This window comes from Ursus americanus, chromosome 11 (assembly GCF_024610735.1).
Source record: "Ursus americanus isolate L20-20 chromosome 11, mUrsAme1.1.p, whole genome shotgun sequence".
NCBI classification, from domain to species: Eukaryota; Metazoa; Chordata; class Mammalia; order Carnivora; family Ursidae; genus Ursus; species Ursus americanus.
In genome coordinates, this window is record NC_142137.1 from 41970253 (window position 1) to 41985744 (window position 15492).

The 15492-nt window shown below is 38.1% G+C and overlaps 1 protein-coding gene across 3 annotated transcripts in view; it reads right to left on the reverse strand.

The window, feature by feature from the left end:
* The window catches only part of PTPRK (protein tyrosine phosphatase receptor type K), a 541453-nt gene that overhangs the window by 90664 nt on the left and 435297 nt on the right, over positions 1-15492 (reverse strand). For all 3 annotated transcript variants that reach the window (XM_045805582.2, XM_045805583.2, XM_045805581.2), the window contains exons 12-13: positions 5956-6229; positions 3221-3257 (exon numbers count right to left, since the gene is read on the reverse strand). In XM_045805582.2, coding sequence (XP_045661538.1) covers positions 3221-3257; positions 5956-6229 — 311 coding nt within the window. The remainder of the gene's footprint in view (positions 1-3220; positions 3258-5955; positions 6230-15492) is intronic.

The window sequence follows — 15492 nt, forward strand, 5'->3', positions numbered from 1 at the left end:
AACATGTGTTCACATCACTCTTCATTTTAGACATTATAACCTTGATTATTTACTTCATACTTTTTTTTTTTAAATAATCAAGCCAATATCTGTATCCTCTTTATGTGTTGGTCATCATGAGGTATGAGTTCCAGTAAGGCAGGAAACAATATACAGTGGAAATTTTTTAGAACAATTCTCACATGTCAAAAAATTTTCAAAATCATCCTGCTACTCCAATATGTATGCTAATTGTTCTTGGCTTTTACATTCGCTCACATTCCCATAAGAATTTTCAGTGCCCTAAATTAGCACAGTGCACACATTTTTTATTTTTAAAGTAGGCTCCACAACCACTGCGGGGCTTGAACTCACAACCCTGAGATCAAGAGTCACATGTTCTACCGACTGAGCCAGCCAGGTACCCCTACACATGTTTTAAGTATATAGTTTAATGGGTTTTTACCTGTGTGTATTTCTACGACATACGGAACCATTCCTTCCCCAGAAGGTTCCTTCATGCCTCTTCCTCAGTCAATATGGTTACGCCATTCTATTAAGTCTGTCCTCAACATGTTCTGTGAGAAACTTTTTTATTTTCATACCAAAAAATTTATTCCCAAGCTGACTAATACTTGTATGGTGTTAGTTCAAAATGTAGTCAGGCAATAAATTGATTTTAAACTAAAAAATGTGGTTTTTCATAAGTGGAAAAATGCTAAATGTTCAGAGAAGGAATTACATTAAAAACCTACTTTTTTTCCCAAGTAATCGCTATCACAAAAATTCAGTTTTGTTTCTATACATATTTCTTTCCTAACGACACAACACAAATTACAGTAGTTCTCCCTTATCCAGCTTTGATTTCCATGGTGTCAGTTACCCATGGTTAACTGTGGTCCAGAAACATGATCCACTTTCTGACTTATTGCCAGAAGGTCAGTAGCAGCCTACTATCATTCACCTCAATTCATCTAGTAGGCTTCGTCAAGCCACATCATCACAAGAATAAGAAGGGTGAGTATAGTAAAATAAGATATTTTGAGAAAAAGAGAGAGGGGTCACAGTCACATAATGTTTATTATAGTATATTGTTATAATTATTCTATTTTATTATGATATTGTTGGTAATCTCTTACTATGCCTATTTTATAAATTAAACTTTATCATAAGTATGCACAGGAAAAACTAGAGTCTACACAGGATTTGTACTATTTGTGGTTTCAAGCACCCACTGGGGGTCTTGGAATGTATCCTCCACAGACAAGGGCCGACTACAGTATGTCCTTCTGAAGTAAGGCACACAATGATTGTAATAATTATGATGATGATAAAATAGCAATTAACTTTAATGTAACAGTCACAATATACTAGGCATTATTGAAGCACTGCACTATATTGAAGCATTGCACTATATTTTAATCCTCAATAGTAAGAGAAAGGTATTCTAATATTCTTATTTTGAGGATGATGGGTACATAATTTGCCAACCCTAAAGAACAGTAAGGGGCAAAGTCAGGATTTGAACCCAGATAGTCCAGGACCACAGTCTTTTTCTCTTACTCATGAAGCCACACTGTCAACCTGAGACTCAGAAGAAAAGCAGGGATAGATTACTAGACAAAGCAGCAACTACCACAGATGAACTCTTTCTTACTACCTCTTGGATTCTGGCAGATATTGTATGCCACATGGTAAGTTCAATTTCCATAATCTCGCCTCTCCTACAGTCTAAATATCATATGATATTTGTCATTATAATTTTATATGTATTGCGATAGGGACAAAATGCCATTTAAATAGCTTGTGTACATGCAAATAATTGAATAATCAAATAAGAAAATTTAAAATTTTAGAATCATGTATAGCTTTCTTTTCTCAGCTATAGAAACAGAATGACCATATCTAAAGAACTTCTTGGAGGACGATGTAAGACCATTCTGTATTTCTGGCTCTATTTTAAATCTGGAAAAGCATAGGTGATATATATCTAAATGCCTTCTGCCATTATCTTCTAAAAATTTCAACTCTAATTTTTTGATCTAGAAGCTAAGCTTTTAAAATAAAATAAATGCCTATACATCAGACATATCTGTATATATTTTCTCTTACCCTTCATTAAGGATTGCCTTAATGATCAATCTTAGTATTTGAATTGAAAAAAGGTGGATTTTTTTTCCTCTTCTGCGAAGCTTTTTTATTACTCCTCATGAGTCCAGGGAAAAGTCTTTCTTTATTGCCTTTACAAATCATGAGTAAAACACAAATGCTTAATTGAGCAGATTGATGATTAAATGGAGAAAAATGATGAAAGGAAAGATGCCAGCACAAACAGAATATGGCCATTCATTTCTACCCCAAATGAATCAACTCCTGCTCATGAATGTGGGTTTAATACTAATTTTGGCAGAAACTACCCAGAGCACCAACCCTCTGCGGAGTCCCACGTCTGCATGGGGACAGCTTTTTCCTGTTTCTTTTGCTAGAATACACCAAATAGCTCTCTCTCTTGTTGGCACAAAGAACTCTCAAATGAAGGATTATAAACATAGTGAATGCAGGAAACTTTCTCACACCTGAACTCCAAATACTCATTCAAAGATGAAAACGTTTCCCCCTAAAGAAACTAGGCAAATAAGCTATAATATGCAATGTCAGCAGGATTACCCTGGTCATCAGCCATCACAGATCTAATTTCTTGGCATCAACTGGATTAAAACAATTTAAAAAAAAAGGTAAAATAGCTTCAACTGAATTGCATGACTCGGGAAGATAAGGAGCAGTCGCCACATCTCTGCTCTTACATATGCACAGACTAGCTCAGTTCCTATTTATGTCTGATTGTCTACCACAGAAAGTAACTGAGGTTTTTAAACAAGCAGCTTGCTATTTTGAGCTGATATTGCTGAGCTTTTCCTAATATATTGGTTGATCAGCAGCATAAGACCGTTCAGACACTAAATGGCAGAAATAAGCCCTTCTAAGGTTTTCTAAATCCTTCCTATCCTCATAACAGGATTCCTCCGGTCAACTACTAGAGGAAGGAAAGTAGCACCCCATTATTAAAGACACCCAAGTGAGTCAGAGAAGTTGGCTGGCAGTTTAACTGGGCCCTACTACAAATACTCTGTAATAGAGGTGCCACATTTAATTAGCCCTGAAGCAGGGAACAAAGCTCTTTCATTTTAGAAAGCAGGCGAATGGAATCTCAAGGAAAAAAAAAAAAAAGCAAACCTCTTACCTTTTGTAGCAATTCGTACACACTGGGTTTTAGTTTCCTGATGGAGTGAAACATGAAAGAGAACAGTCAGTGTATAGACAATGTTTCCTATTTCATAATCCCGGGTTATAAATTAGGTTTATGAAGAGCAGAATTGCAATATCAAGGAAACTTTTTTATTTTTAAAATGTATCCTCAGAGAGATCTTTTAAAAATCTGAAGTGAGAACTTTTAAAAACGTTTCAGTATTTTCTAAAAATTCAGGTGTCTGTTTTCATCTCATAGTGAAACAGGCTATCTTGTCTGGGACAAAGAGCAAAAGCACTGGATTTGCATTTATCGTACTTTCTAAACAATTAGAAAGAAAAATGTGTTTGCAAAGCTTATACAAATCAGACCCAGACACCAACTTCATTTTCACCACACAGCTCTTAGACTCAGACCAAAGCTGCACATCCCACGCTCTCACGTGGATCCCAGCACGACTACCCAGCAAAAGGATGGTAGAGAGAAATCATCCAAAAGTCGCATCACAGTTACAGTAGGATTTATCTGTTCACTTTTTTTCCTTTTTAAAATTTTGCTGTTAGGGGTTAAATATTTCTCATTGGGACTGTTTTCCTATTCTTGCTAGACAGATGGAATCGAGGAAGGAGAAGTTGAAATGGGAAAGGACCAAGATTATTCAGGCTCTTTTTTGTTTTCTTTTCTTTTCCTTTTTTTTTTTTTTTTTTAATGTTGTGGTGTGGCACTACATGGGGAAATGCACTTCTAGGCCCACACCACACACCTCCAGGACTTAGTTCCTTCAGTTCATAGCTTTGAACATACAAGAGGTTGGAAAAGATGGTAAAGTCAGTGAACATAACAAAGGCTATCTGTTTTTAGGATGTGTTTGTAACTCCATCTTGAGTGGTTCTATATATTGACGAGCCAAGAGTTTATCATTTTCTCTTAATTATACAAAACAAAGCACTGAGGGAGAATTAGTAGTTAAAAATAAAACTTTGCGTTCTATTATTTAATTGTGACTTGAGGCCTTTACAGTCCGCTCTAAGAGATTGTTTCACATTCCCACAAAGGCCCAAAGGGATTCTGATTCGCTAAAAGCAATTGCTGTTAATTCTATCAGGATTTCCAGCCTCTGCTGGTAGGAACCACATCCATTCTGAAAATATTTGCCAAGATAACCTTGAGATAAATTGTTGCTACTCTGTGCTTTGATTAAACCACAGGTAGATATATTAACAATTAGAAGAGAACATTCATATCAAGGCTCTTAAAGAGTGCCAGAGATAATCCTTTATAAGTAACAGACATTCATTAACACTCCTCTTACACCACAGACCCAGGAACGAAAGTTAATTTGGAATCGCTCACATGTCTAAAGATGAATACCCAAATGCAGAGCTGTTTTCTACCGCTATGCTACTTCCATGGTCTTCTTTTTTGAGCAGCCCCGTTGTACCGGTGATGTGGAAAGATGGGCATGTGGGAAGCGGGCAGCCAACTTGCCTCTAAAGGCTCCCACTTATGTACAAATAAACTAGAAAGGAGACGAGAATAATGTTTTCAACCATGGGCAGCCCGTGGCTTTGGAGTACGTCCTAGAAGATGCTGTGACATTTTTCTTTGCCATATACTGGCAAATGAATATAGGTAAGCAGAAGGACAGAGTTTTCATTAGACAGTGGCCAGTCAATACCCCTAAGTTCTCATGACCCCTGCAGAATTATGTCTTTCAACTTAACTATTTCAAGGTATGACTATTGCAACTGGATATCACCTATTTCACAACATCTCCCAGGAACCCCCCTCAGGGACTCAATTACCCAAACCCAGAAATTTCCTATATAGCTACAAGTACCCCAAAATGTCAGTCTTCTACTGGATTTAAATTGTGGGAGTTTTCTATTCTTGACTTTCTTTTTCCTATCCCTCTCTGAAAAAAAAAATTAAATAAGTTTTAGGAAAGAAAATCAAAGAGAACAGCATGAGGCATGAAAGGCCAGGTTATTTCCCCCCATATGGAACCACCGGTAGTTTCTATCTTCCTGTTGTCTCTTCCTCTTCAATATTCATTTGGGATCAGCAGCAGTGCTCAAAAACAACTGTGTCAAAAATGGGAAAAGGAGGGGCAAGTGGGGAAATGGAAAACAGACTTCTCTAATGGCTCAGCATCCCGCCATCTCCAGGCAGCCTTCTGCTCAGGTTATGTCAGATATACCACAGGCACTCGATTACTTTGTAATCAGAGGATTGTTACTTGTTATTTACTATTTGGCTTGTACCCTCTGAAAAGTTTATAAGGGTTTATTAGCCTGCTGGGGAACACGCATTCTGTTTATCCTGCAGTAAATTTAATCTTCTGAAGCGTGCCACCACTGAGCGAAGAAGACAGAACAATGCCCGGTATTTACTGGGGCTGGAGTCCCAGCAGCAGCACACCCACCTTTTCAAATCACTTTGCTCACAATTGTTCTTGGGGGCTTCCCTGAAGAAGGCTCGAGGAGAAGCAGTTATTTGGAAACAGGAATCCCGTGCAATGGAACGGGCGCGGAGCCTCAGCCCGACAGTCCGCCCAAAACTGTGCACACTGTTGGGAACAGAAACAACACCCCCTACACACGGGTGTGTTTTTTCCCTCTTCTTTCTTTCTTTTTGTTTTCCCCTGACAAATGCTACTGAGTATTTATAAAATTCAACTGCAGCTTTTCCTCAGAGCAGGGAAAAAGCAAATTTTGGAGGAAGCTCACCTTCTCCACACTGCTCATTGCCTGGAAATAGATGTTGTATCCTTTGCGTGGAGCCAAAGGAGGGTTCCAAAAGCCCTGATAGGTCCTATTGTCACCCACTGTGAATGGGGCAGGTTCCGGAAGATTCCCTGGGGGCAGTTCTGCAGCAAAGTAGTATGGCGCACCCCCGCTCAGGGCATTTTGGTATGTAACAGGGACCTGGTAGCATTCCATTGCTCCAGCTTCTCTCTTGGTTCGGTGTGGGTGCAACTCCTCCACGACAATCTGATAGGCACTTTTTGGAAAAAGAAAAAAAAAAAAAAAGCACACATTTAGAGATCCTACATACGAAGATTCTCAAAAAAAAAAAAAAAAGAAGAAGAAGAAGAAGAGGTATTTAATATTAACATGCAACATTTCAAAGTCTCGAAAGTCAGTCTTAACCCACTGCATGCTTTTTTCCCAGCTATCTTGCAACAAAATAGAATTTCACGTGGATTCCCATTCCCATTCCCCCCCAACTCAATGTAGGTACTAAGAAACTGGAAAAAAGTAAGAAAAATCACCACAGAACTCTATGCATTTTTTAATGTTGAGAAATGAGCCCGCCTTAATAAGAGATCTGACATTAACGAGAGACACGTAAAAGATTAAGTTCTTTGTCTGATATTTTTAAATGTTTAAAGTTAACATTTTCCTTTGAGATGATAGTACGGCAGGCCCCGCTCTGAGGCCCAACAGAATGAGTGCCTCAGGGTGGGGCTCGAAACACCAGTGTGGGGCTGTCATCCCATTAGAGACAGACTGTGCTGACAGGCTTCTCCACCTCTTGACCTCGCCCTGGCATCAACATTGGCTCAGAGCTACGCAGATCGAAAGCGCAAGTGGCATGCGGCAACGCGGGCACAGATGGACAGAAATCTGTCCTCGCCACTGAAATAGACTGCTTCCTTCTTCTAGCGTTGTTAATAATAAAATGTTACAAATTGTAGAAACAGATGGCATTTGCCCTATTAAAGCTCAAACCTAAACCTTCTAATACCTTTCTTAAAGGTCTTAAAACTTCTCTACAATACCTGTTATTTTACAGAGGAAGGGAAAGGAAACATAATGCAACTTTAAAATAAAGGTCTGCCTAACCACTCATCGTTGTTTTTTTTGTTGTTGTTTTGTTTTGAAATCAATATTCTTTCTTTGTAGTATATTCTTCAGGCAAATTTTTCTTAGGTAATGTACACCTGAGAAAGTTGACATTACTAATATATTTTATATGTTTTTAGTGAATTTAAAATCCCTGAAAATCAAGAAAAAATGCATTGTGGTCGCTTATATAAATTGAATAGAAATAAGCTGTATGTAGGGCTGTCTCTAGGCAAATATGCTCATTCTATATAAGGACAACAGTCACTGAATGACTCTCCAGCAGGAATAGAATCTTTTCTTTAATGAACTTCTATAAAGAGAAAGAGGAGGGAGAGAGACACAGAGAGGAGAGAGACAGACGGACATACCAAAAGAGAGACAGAGAGAGAAAAACTGAATTTACATTTATGATAATTAAAAATAAAATTTTATATCGGTTTAGAATCTGGTCTAAAATTCTAACTTAATATAAACTCTTTTATATCTACACAGAAGACCTTCATAGATTAAAAGAAAGAAGCTTTATAAAGGTTTTCTTTACTTCCTACTATCTCAAGTTCCCATTTTCCATTGAAATATTGCTAAGAACTTGGTACTTTGCTATCTATCTCCTTTCCTTTAGAAATAGGACAGAAATTGTATTAATGTCAGAAATCTAGATTTGGGCAAGCAACTCAGGCAGAAGCCTGTGTTATCTGAAATCATGTCTAGTCCATCATTCTCTATACTTCTGCCAAGTTGGGTCTCTAAGCTCCCAGGAATGCTATTGACAAGATACACACTCTCTGAGGGGTCCATGGAGCAGGTGCTTGTCAATTTTAAATGAAATAGGGGTGCCCAGGTGGCTCAGTTGGTCGGGCTTCCAACTCTTGGATTGTGGGATTGAGCCCCACATCAGGCTCCATGCTGGGCGGGGAGTCTGCTTGAAAGATTCTCTCCCTCTTCCTCTCCCTCTGCTCATGCTGACTCTCTTCCTCTTTCTCTATCTCTCTAAAAATAAATACATAAATCTTTAAAAAAGTAAAATAAAATAAAATACAGGAAATACATAAGCATAGCCCTTGCAGAGAAAGAGGAATCATAGCTGACATATGCTGTGTTAAGCAAATCTAATCTTTTTTTCTGTTTATGTTCAACTTAGAATCCATATTTGTATCTCACAGCTGCATATCCTGTGCACACATACTCTTAGGCAGACAAGGGTACACATGCACACTCCCCAAACAAGTCTAACATCGTATTCTTGCCCTACTGGGCAATAATGATAATTACTCATACTTGTTAATCATTTAACGTAATCCTTAAAAATAAATCCTTCATCCATTATCCCATATCTCTAGAAAAATCCAGAAAACCTAGTAAATAGTCTTAACTAATTCTGTTACATTGACATAGGTTGTACATTCCAAATTAAGGAACTTTGTCCAAGACAGCTTGTCTCTCCACGTCTATTAGGAGCAAAGCAAACGGACGATGCTGGAAAGGATTAAAAGAAGAAAAGGTGCAATCTGGTCTTGGGAAAAGATCTCACTGAATTTGAGATGAAACTCTAAACTAAAAATTATAAAATTCACTTTTTTAAAGAAATTATTTTCTCTTCATTGATCAATCTGTGTGAGCAGGCTGTTGTCCAACCACACACTTCTACTTTTTTAAAGCCTGTTTTTTTCCCTGCTACTTTCTTATTTATCAATACGAATTAACTAAAGGACAGAAAATAAGGAATGAGAAATCAAATTAGAAGTGATTTGACTGATTACATGAAATGGGCCCGTGCTTTTCCATCCTGTGGTTGTCTAATTACCGAAGGGTACTTAACTCTAGCTGGATCTAAATATTGTTTGAGCTTAGCACTCTAGCACTTTAAAATATCCCAAGGCCACCTAAATAGCTGTATTCACTCTGCCCATATTTCATATTTCCCCATTCCCTTTAATTAAAGTTTTAAAACATTTCTATAATTAAGCTAAAATCAGAGGGGAGGGGGGTGGGGGAATGGGATAGGCTGGTGATGGGTAGTAAGGAGGGCACGTATTGCATGGTGCACTGGGTGTTATATGCAAATAATGAATCATCGAACTTTACATAAAAAACCAGGGATGTACTGTATGGTGACTAACATAATATAATAAAAAAAAATTTAAAAAGATCAATATACTGGCATCATGAATCTTCACTCGATGATGAAAATATGATTTCCTTATGTTAAAAAACTAAAAATGATTTCACTTTACTATACTTTCATTTGATTAGACATTGGTATATAGTCATTTTTAGTTATTTGGGAGGCCAAAGGGTGACTTCTCATCCTACAATTGTCCTTCAGTTACAAGACTGTAAAAAAATACAAAAGGGGATTTTGCCATTAGCTCAAGAAGTGATTATATGAGATATATGGTAGACAGCCTGCTCGGTTTCATGCTTAAAACTGTTGAAGCTTGAAACCAAAATTACCTACAATAGCCTACTATGGTTTTTTTTTTGTTTGTTTTTTAACCCATTAGTAAGTAAAATCTGTGAGAATCTAGTCTTAGTTTTAGGTTGTACAGCTTCTTAGTGATAGCAAATAATGAATTATACAATTGTACACTCTCACTTTGTATCTAAAATATCTCCTTAAAGCTTCGGGAGAAATTTCCTAGCTCCAGTGTTTGGTTATTTTTCTTATGAACAGACTTCCCAAGATCTCACAGCCACCGTTGCTCATATGGCCCTAATGCAAACATTTTCAGGATCCACAGAATAAAGGTTTAAAAATAATTCTGGTGACCATGATATTCCCTGTGCTTCTTCTCTTTACTTCTTAAACACACAAGCCATGTCCCTCTTATTTCTTTAAGAGGAAGGATCGGTTTCTGAATCAACAAAGCTCAAAATCCTGGCATTAACTTTAATAAGTTCTATTTTTAACCATGTTCTACCTCCCTTGTTATAGACCAGTTCTTTTCATCCCCACTACTTCCATCATTAGGGGGGTATTTACAACTTTACGTTCATATTTCTGGTTTAGTTTGCTTGCCCCCGTTTTTTTCCTTCATGTACTCCAGGCACCCATCTATCCATCCACCCACCCATCCATCCATTTACCCATTCACCCATCACTCTATCCATTCAGTCTAAAGGCCATGAACTGTTCACGGAGAATGCAAAGAGAACCATTTTTCAAGCTGGTGATACTTTCTTAAACCACCGCTTTGAGTATTAACTACTCTTCTCTAACTTTTCACTTTGTCGAAACTACGTGGAGCCCTCCCATTGTCAAAATCTATACTTTTTACACTAGGGTTAATATCTTATCACATCTCTTAGCTTATCCCTCCACTCGTGCTCTCACTACCTCCTGATGCATATTCTCCACTTCAAACTTGAATGACCATTGTTACTAAACATACCAACATCCTGTCCAAGAGTTTCTAGCTTTTCTACTTCTGCTATAAAACCTTCTCTGACTGGTTCACTTAGTGTTACTCTGTCTTCTAAAGCCAGTGGGGGTCATTCTAAAGGTGGAGGTAGGCAACGGAGGGATGAAGTGGGGATAGAAGTTGAGAGTTGGGGCGCCTGGGTGGTGCAGTCGTTAAGCGTCTGCCTTCGGCTCAGGGCGTGATCCCAGCGTTCTGGGATCGAGCCCCACATCAGGCTTCTCTGCTGGGAACCTGCTTCTTCCTCTCCCACTGACCCTGCTTGTGTTCCCTCTCTCGCTGGCTGTCTCTATCTCTGTCAAATAAATAAATAAAATCTTAAAAAAAAAAAAGAAGTTGAGAGTCAAGTGGGATGCTTTTTCAATTTAGCCCATTCATTCACTCATCAAGTATCTATTGAGTGCCTATTATATGCCATGTACTATTTTAAGTGCTGAGGTTAGGGTAATGAACACAGTAGTGAAAGTCTCTGCTCTCATGAAGTTTACATTCTAGTGGGAAATACAAAGAAACGAATGAAAAAAATACACACAATATGTCAAGACGAGGTAAGTGCTCTAAAGAAAACTAAAGAAGGATAAAGGAAATAAGGAGTAATAGGATTGAACACGTCTATTTTACATGCAGTGGTCAAGATAGACCCGTGTGATAAAGTGCCCTTTAAGGAGAAACCTGAAGGGAAATTTTCAGCTATGTGGGCGCTTCTATCAGTTATCTCCTCCTGCAAAATAAATTACCCTAGAACTGTGGCTCAAAACAAGAAACATTTAATACAGCACAGTTTTTGTGGGTTAGAACTTTGGGAGTGGCTTAGCCTGATGGTTCTGGCCCAGGATTTCTCATAAGGTCACAATCAAGTTATTAGCTGGGGCTGTAGTCATCTAAAGGGCTGGAGATAACTGCACTACTAGGTATTTATACAAATGATACACACACAGTAATTCGAAGGGGCATGTGCACTCCAATGTTTATAGCACCAATGTCCATAATAGCCAAACTATGGAAAGAGCCCAATGTCCACTGACAGATGAATGGATCGAGGAGATGTGGTGTGTGTGTGTGTGTGTGTGCGTGCGTGTGCGTGCATGTATAATGGAATATTACTCGGTCATCAAAAAATTGAAATCTTACCATGTGCAATGACATAGATGGAACTAGAGGGTATTATGCTAAGTGAAATAAGTCAATCAGAGAAAGATAATTATCATATGATTTCACTCATATGTAGAATTTAAGAAACAACACAGATGAACAAAGGGGAACGTTGGGAAAAATAAAAGACGACGAAATCAGAGAGGGAGACAAACTGTAAGAGACTCTTAACCATAGGAAACAAACTGAGGGTTGCTGGAGGGGAGGGGCTGGAAGGATGGGGTAACAGAGTGATGGACATTAAGGAGAGCACGTGATGTAATGAGCACTGGGTGTTCTATGCAACTGATGAATCACTAAACTCTACCTCTGAAACTAATAATACACTATATGTTAATTAACTGATTTTAAATAAAATTTAAAAAATAAAGGGCTGGAGAAAAAATTTAATAGAACGTTAAGACTCCTCTCATTTTCTGTTAGAAAAAAAACATCTACCTACTATGGTTCTGTAGAACAAATGAAAAGATTTTACTGGGATCAGATAGCTTGTAGATAAAGATAAAAAGATGGCAAAATAGGGCAAAAAAGATGATTTCCATCTTTGTTTAAATTTCAAAGCATTTTTATCTGGAGTTCAAAAAAGTTCTATGTCATGGCAGCAGTTAGACATATCAGGTGCAACTATCTGATCTCTTTAAACTGCTGAGATGAAATAGGATATTCTGCAAATGGACGAGGGTGCAAGTCCTGATGTTACACGTTGTGTATAAGTGAACAACTGACGTAGGGAGTAACTCTAACATACAGTGTTTGAACTCCAACTAATACAGATACACATATAAATGTTAATCTGTGTTTCCGTTTAAACTATCACTGAGCATCAGACAATTTCTTTACTTAAACAACTGTGGAAGAAATGGCGTTTTTAAAGTTTTTACTTAAATTAAAGTTAGATGACATACAGTGTAATATTAGTTTCAGGTAGACAATTTAGTGCTTCGACACTTCCATACAATCCCCAGTGCTCATCACAAGAGCCCTCCTTAAGCCCCATCACCTATTTCACCCATCCCCTCCCCTTTCTGGAGACCATCAGTTTGTTCTCTATAGTTAAGAGTCTGTTTCTTGGTTTGCCTCTCTCTCTTTGTATTCCCTTTGCTCGTTTCTTTTGTTTCTCAAATTCCACATATGAGTGAAATCATATGGTATTTGTCTTTCTCTGACTGACTTAATTTTTTTAAAATATTTTTATTTATTTGAGAAAGAGAGAGAGAGAGAGAACACGAGTGGGGGGAGGGGCAGAGGGAGAAGCAGGCTCCTGCTGAGCAGGGAGTAGAACACTGGCTTGATCCTGGGCTCCTGAGATCATGACCTGAGCCGAAGGCAGACGCATAACCGACTGAGCCACCCCAGCGCCCCATCTGACTAACTTATTTCGCTTAGTGTAATGTTCTCTAACTCCATCCACGCTGTTTCAAGTGGCAAGATTTCATTTGTTTTTATGGCTGAGTAATAGTCCGTGTGTGTGTGTGTGTGTGTGTGTGTGTGTGTGTGTGTGTATCTGTATTCTTTGGGTAAATACCTAGTAGTGCAATTCCTGCATCGTGGGGTAGTTCTATTTTTAACTTTTTGAGGAAACTCCATAGTATTTTTCAGAGTTGCTGCAAGGAAATGGTGGTTTTGACTGCATTTCATGACTATCTCCTAATTACCTAAGAATACATGGTAGTTAATGTTTTAAAAAGTAAAATTAGGTTTTACCTACAAAATAAACATTTAGTTACCCTAGAATAGGTAGCTTCCTGGCAGCTTAAAATAGACACAGCTTATTTTTGGTAAATGCTGCAGTTAAATACACATTCATTTGTTATATCTTATAATAAGCTGAGTTCACCATTGAAGGACTCTTCCCTGCATTTTTGCAATATGCTGCTGCTATGTTCACTATGTGAAAACACATTGGGTCAATCTTTTAATAAGTGGGACATTCTACGCACTATAATTGTTAATTATATCTACTCAGGCTAGAATTTGAATCCATCTATGAAAAATGAAAAATGTTTTTTAAAAAAGGTAAAATAAATTATGCATCCTCGGTAATTGGTTCCGGATGTGGGTAATATTCATTCTGAATCATACTAATGATTGTCAAGTGATGCCAGTTTTAGAGAGAGATCTTAAAAAGTTGGTAAGGACAGTCAAAGATCTAGGTAAGCCAGACAACAACTTTCAGCCTTTAGAATAATTATATATTCAAAAATCAATTTTGCCAAAAAAGCCACACTTGTCAGAATTGCACTGCACATGTTTACATTAGCATGTAGACACTTTAAGTCCAGTCTTAAAGGAGAACAGAAGAACAAAGTGGTCAGTGAAACCGAGTGCTGAGTTATTCAGAACAGGATTTTTTAGTGGGGTACATTATTTGCTCTGTGTACATCATGATACATTAGAACAAAATATAAAAATATATAACATATATTATAATTTCTAATATACAACAGAACTCATTCCAAAGAGAGAGCATGCCTTCTTTTTGATTTGGGACAGCAATCCAATACAACAAATAAAAATATGTGTTATTACTTAATAACCTCAAAAAAATACCTTGAATTCTTAGATGACTTTGCTTTGCTACCACTTGTAGAATAAAAACTATTATCTCTCACCTAAAGTCTCCGTTTCCTTCAGCTTCTCATCGAGCTTTATCCCTCCTACCTGTGTAAAACCTTGTGGAAGAGTCACAGCCTCACGTGCATTCCGACTGCTTCTGCCTTAACGTGGCCCACTAGCACTTCTCGTTGGGACCATTCTGCTTTCAGTCTGGCTTACTTCCAGTGCATTCTCTATGTTTCTATCAGAGTGATCTTTCCAAGAACATAAAATTGCTCAGCATAGTTTCCGCTTACAGTCAATCTATGGCCACCTTCAGTGTTTGGACTCGCACTGAACAGCCTCTCCCTCCGGCCCCTGCTTATTTCTTCAACCTCTTTTCTCCCACAATACCCTTTCCTCTCAATGATCTGAACTACTTGCAATTCTGGAATGCACCACACGGCCAATCATATGTGGTGCATGGCCATGCACCACATATCCAATCATTCGCTTTGCAATTATTGGGGAGGACCATTGTGTCTTCTCTTCTCAGCAACCTCTCCCCTCTTTTCAAAGCAACCCTTGGCTGAGCTCATTCTCATATCTCCTTCAAAACTCAGCTCTAGTACCACATGTTCTAACTGCTGTCATTTCACTTCTCATACTGCATTATCATCCATTGATTTATGAGTCTGCCATCCCAGTCGAGGGCACGTATTAAATCGCCTTATGTAGATTTCTACTCAAGTATCCAGTTCAGCCCTTGGTGCATATTGAATGTCATTGGAATCAATAAATTTACAGAAACCATTGATAACTTTGGCTTTCTTGATAACACTAAACTGAACTCAATGTACAGACTCTTTATAACAAGGTGCTATGATGGAGGCTTCAGGAATTGGAGTTTGTTTGACATTAGGAAGACCAGAGCAGAACGACTTAGGTATTTCCACTGGACTTGGGACAAATGGATGGTAAAGTGCAGTCTGGCAGAGGCTATTAACATGGATCTCAGGAGGTTTAGCTAGGTGGTAAATAGGTCTGGCTTTTATTGGGAGGGAAGAAGATGGGCCACATACAGAGTGGAATGGCAACAAGCATTAGCAGATAAGAGGTTCTAATAGGCCGACATAAATATGAATCTGTCTGAAAGGGAAAACAGCTTCAAGAATTTGAAGAAATCATGGGCACCCAATCAAAGATTTGAAGTATCAGACATAAATACAGTGCTATGAAAACTGAGTACATCAATCTGGGTCCTCATCTTCAAAGAAATTAGACACTGGACAAGATTAGCCTTAAGATA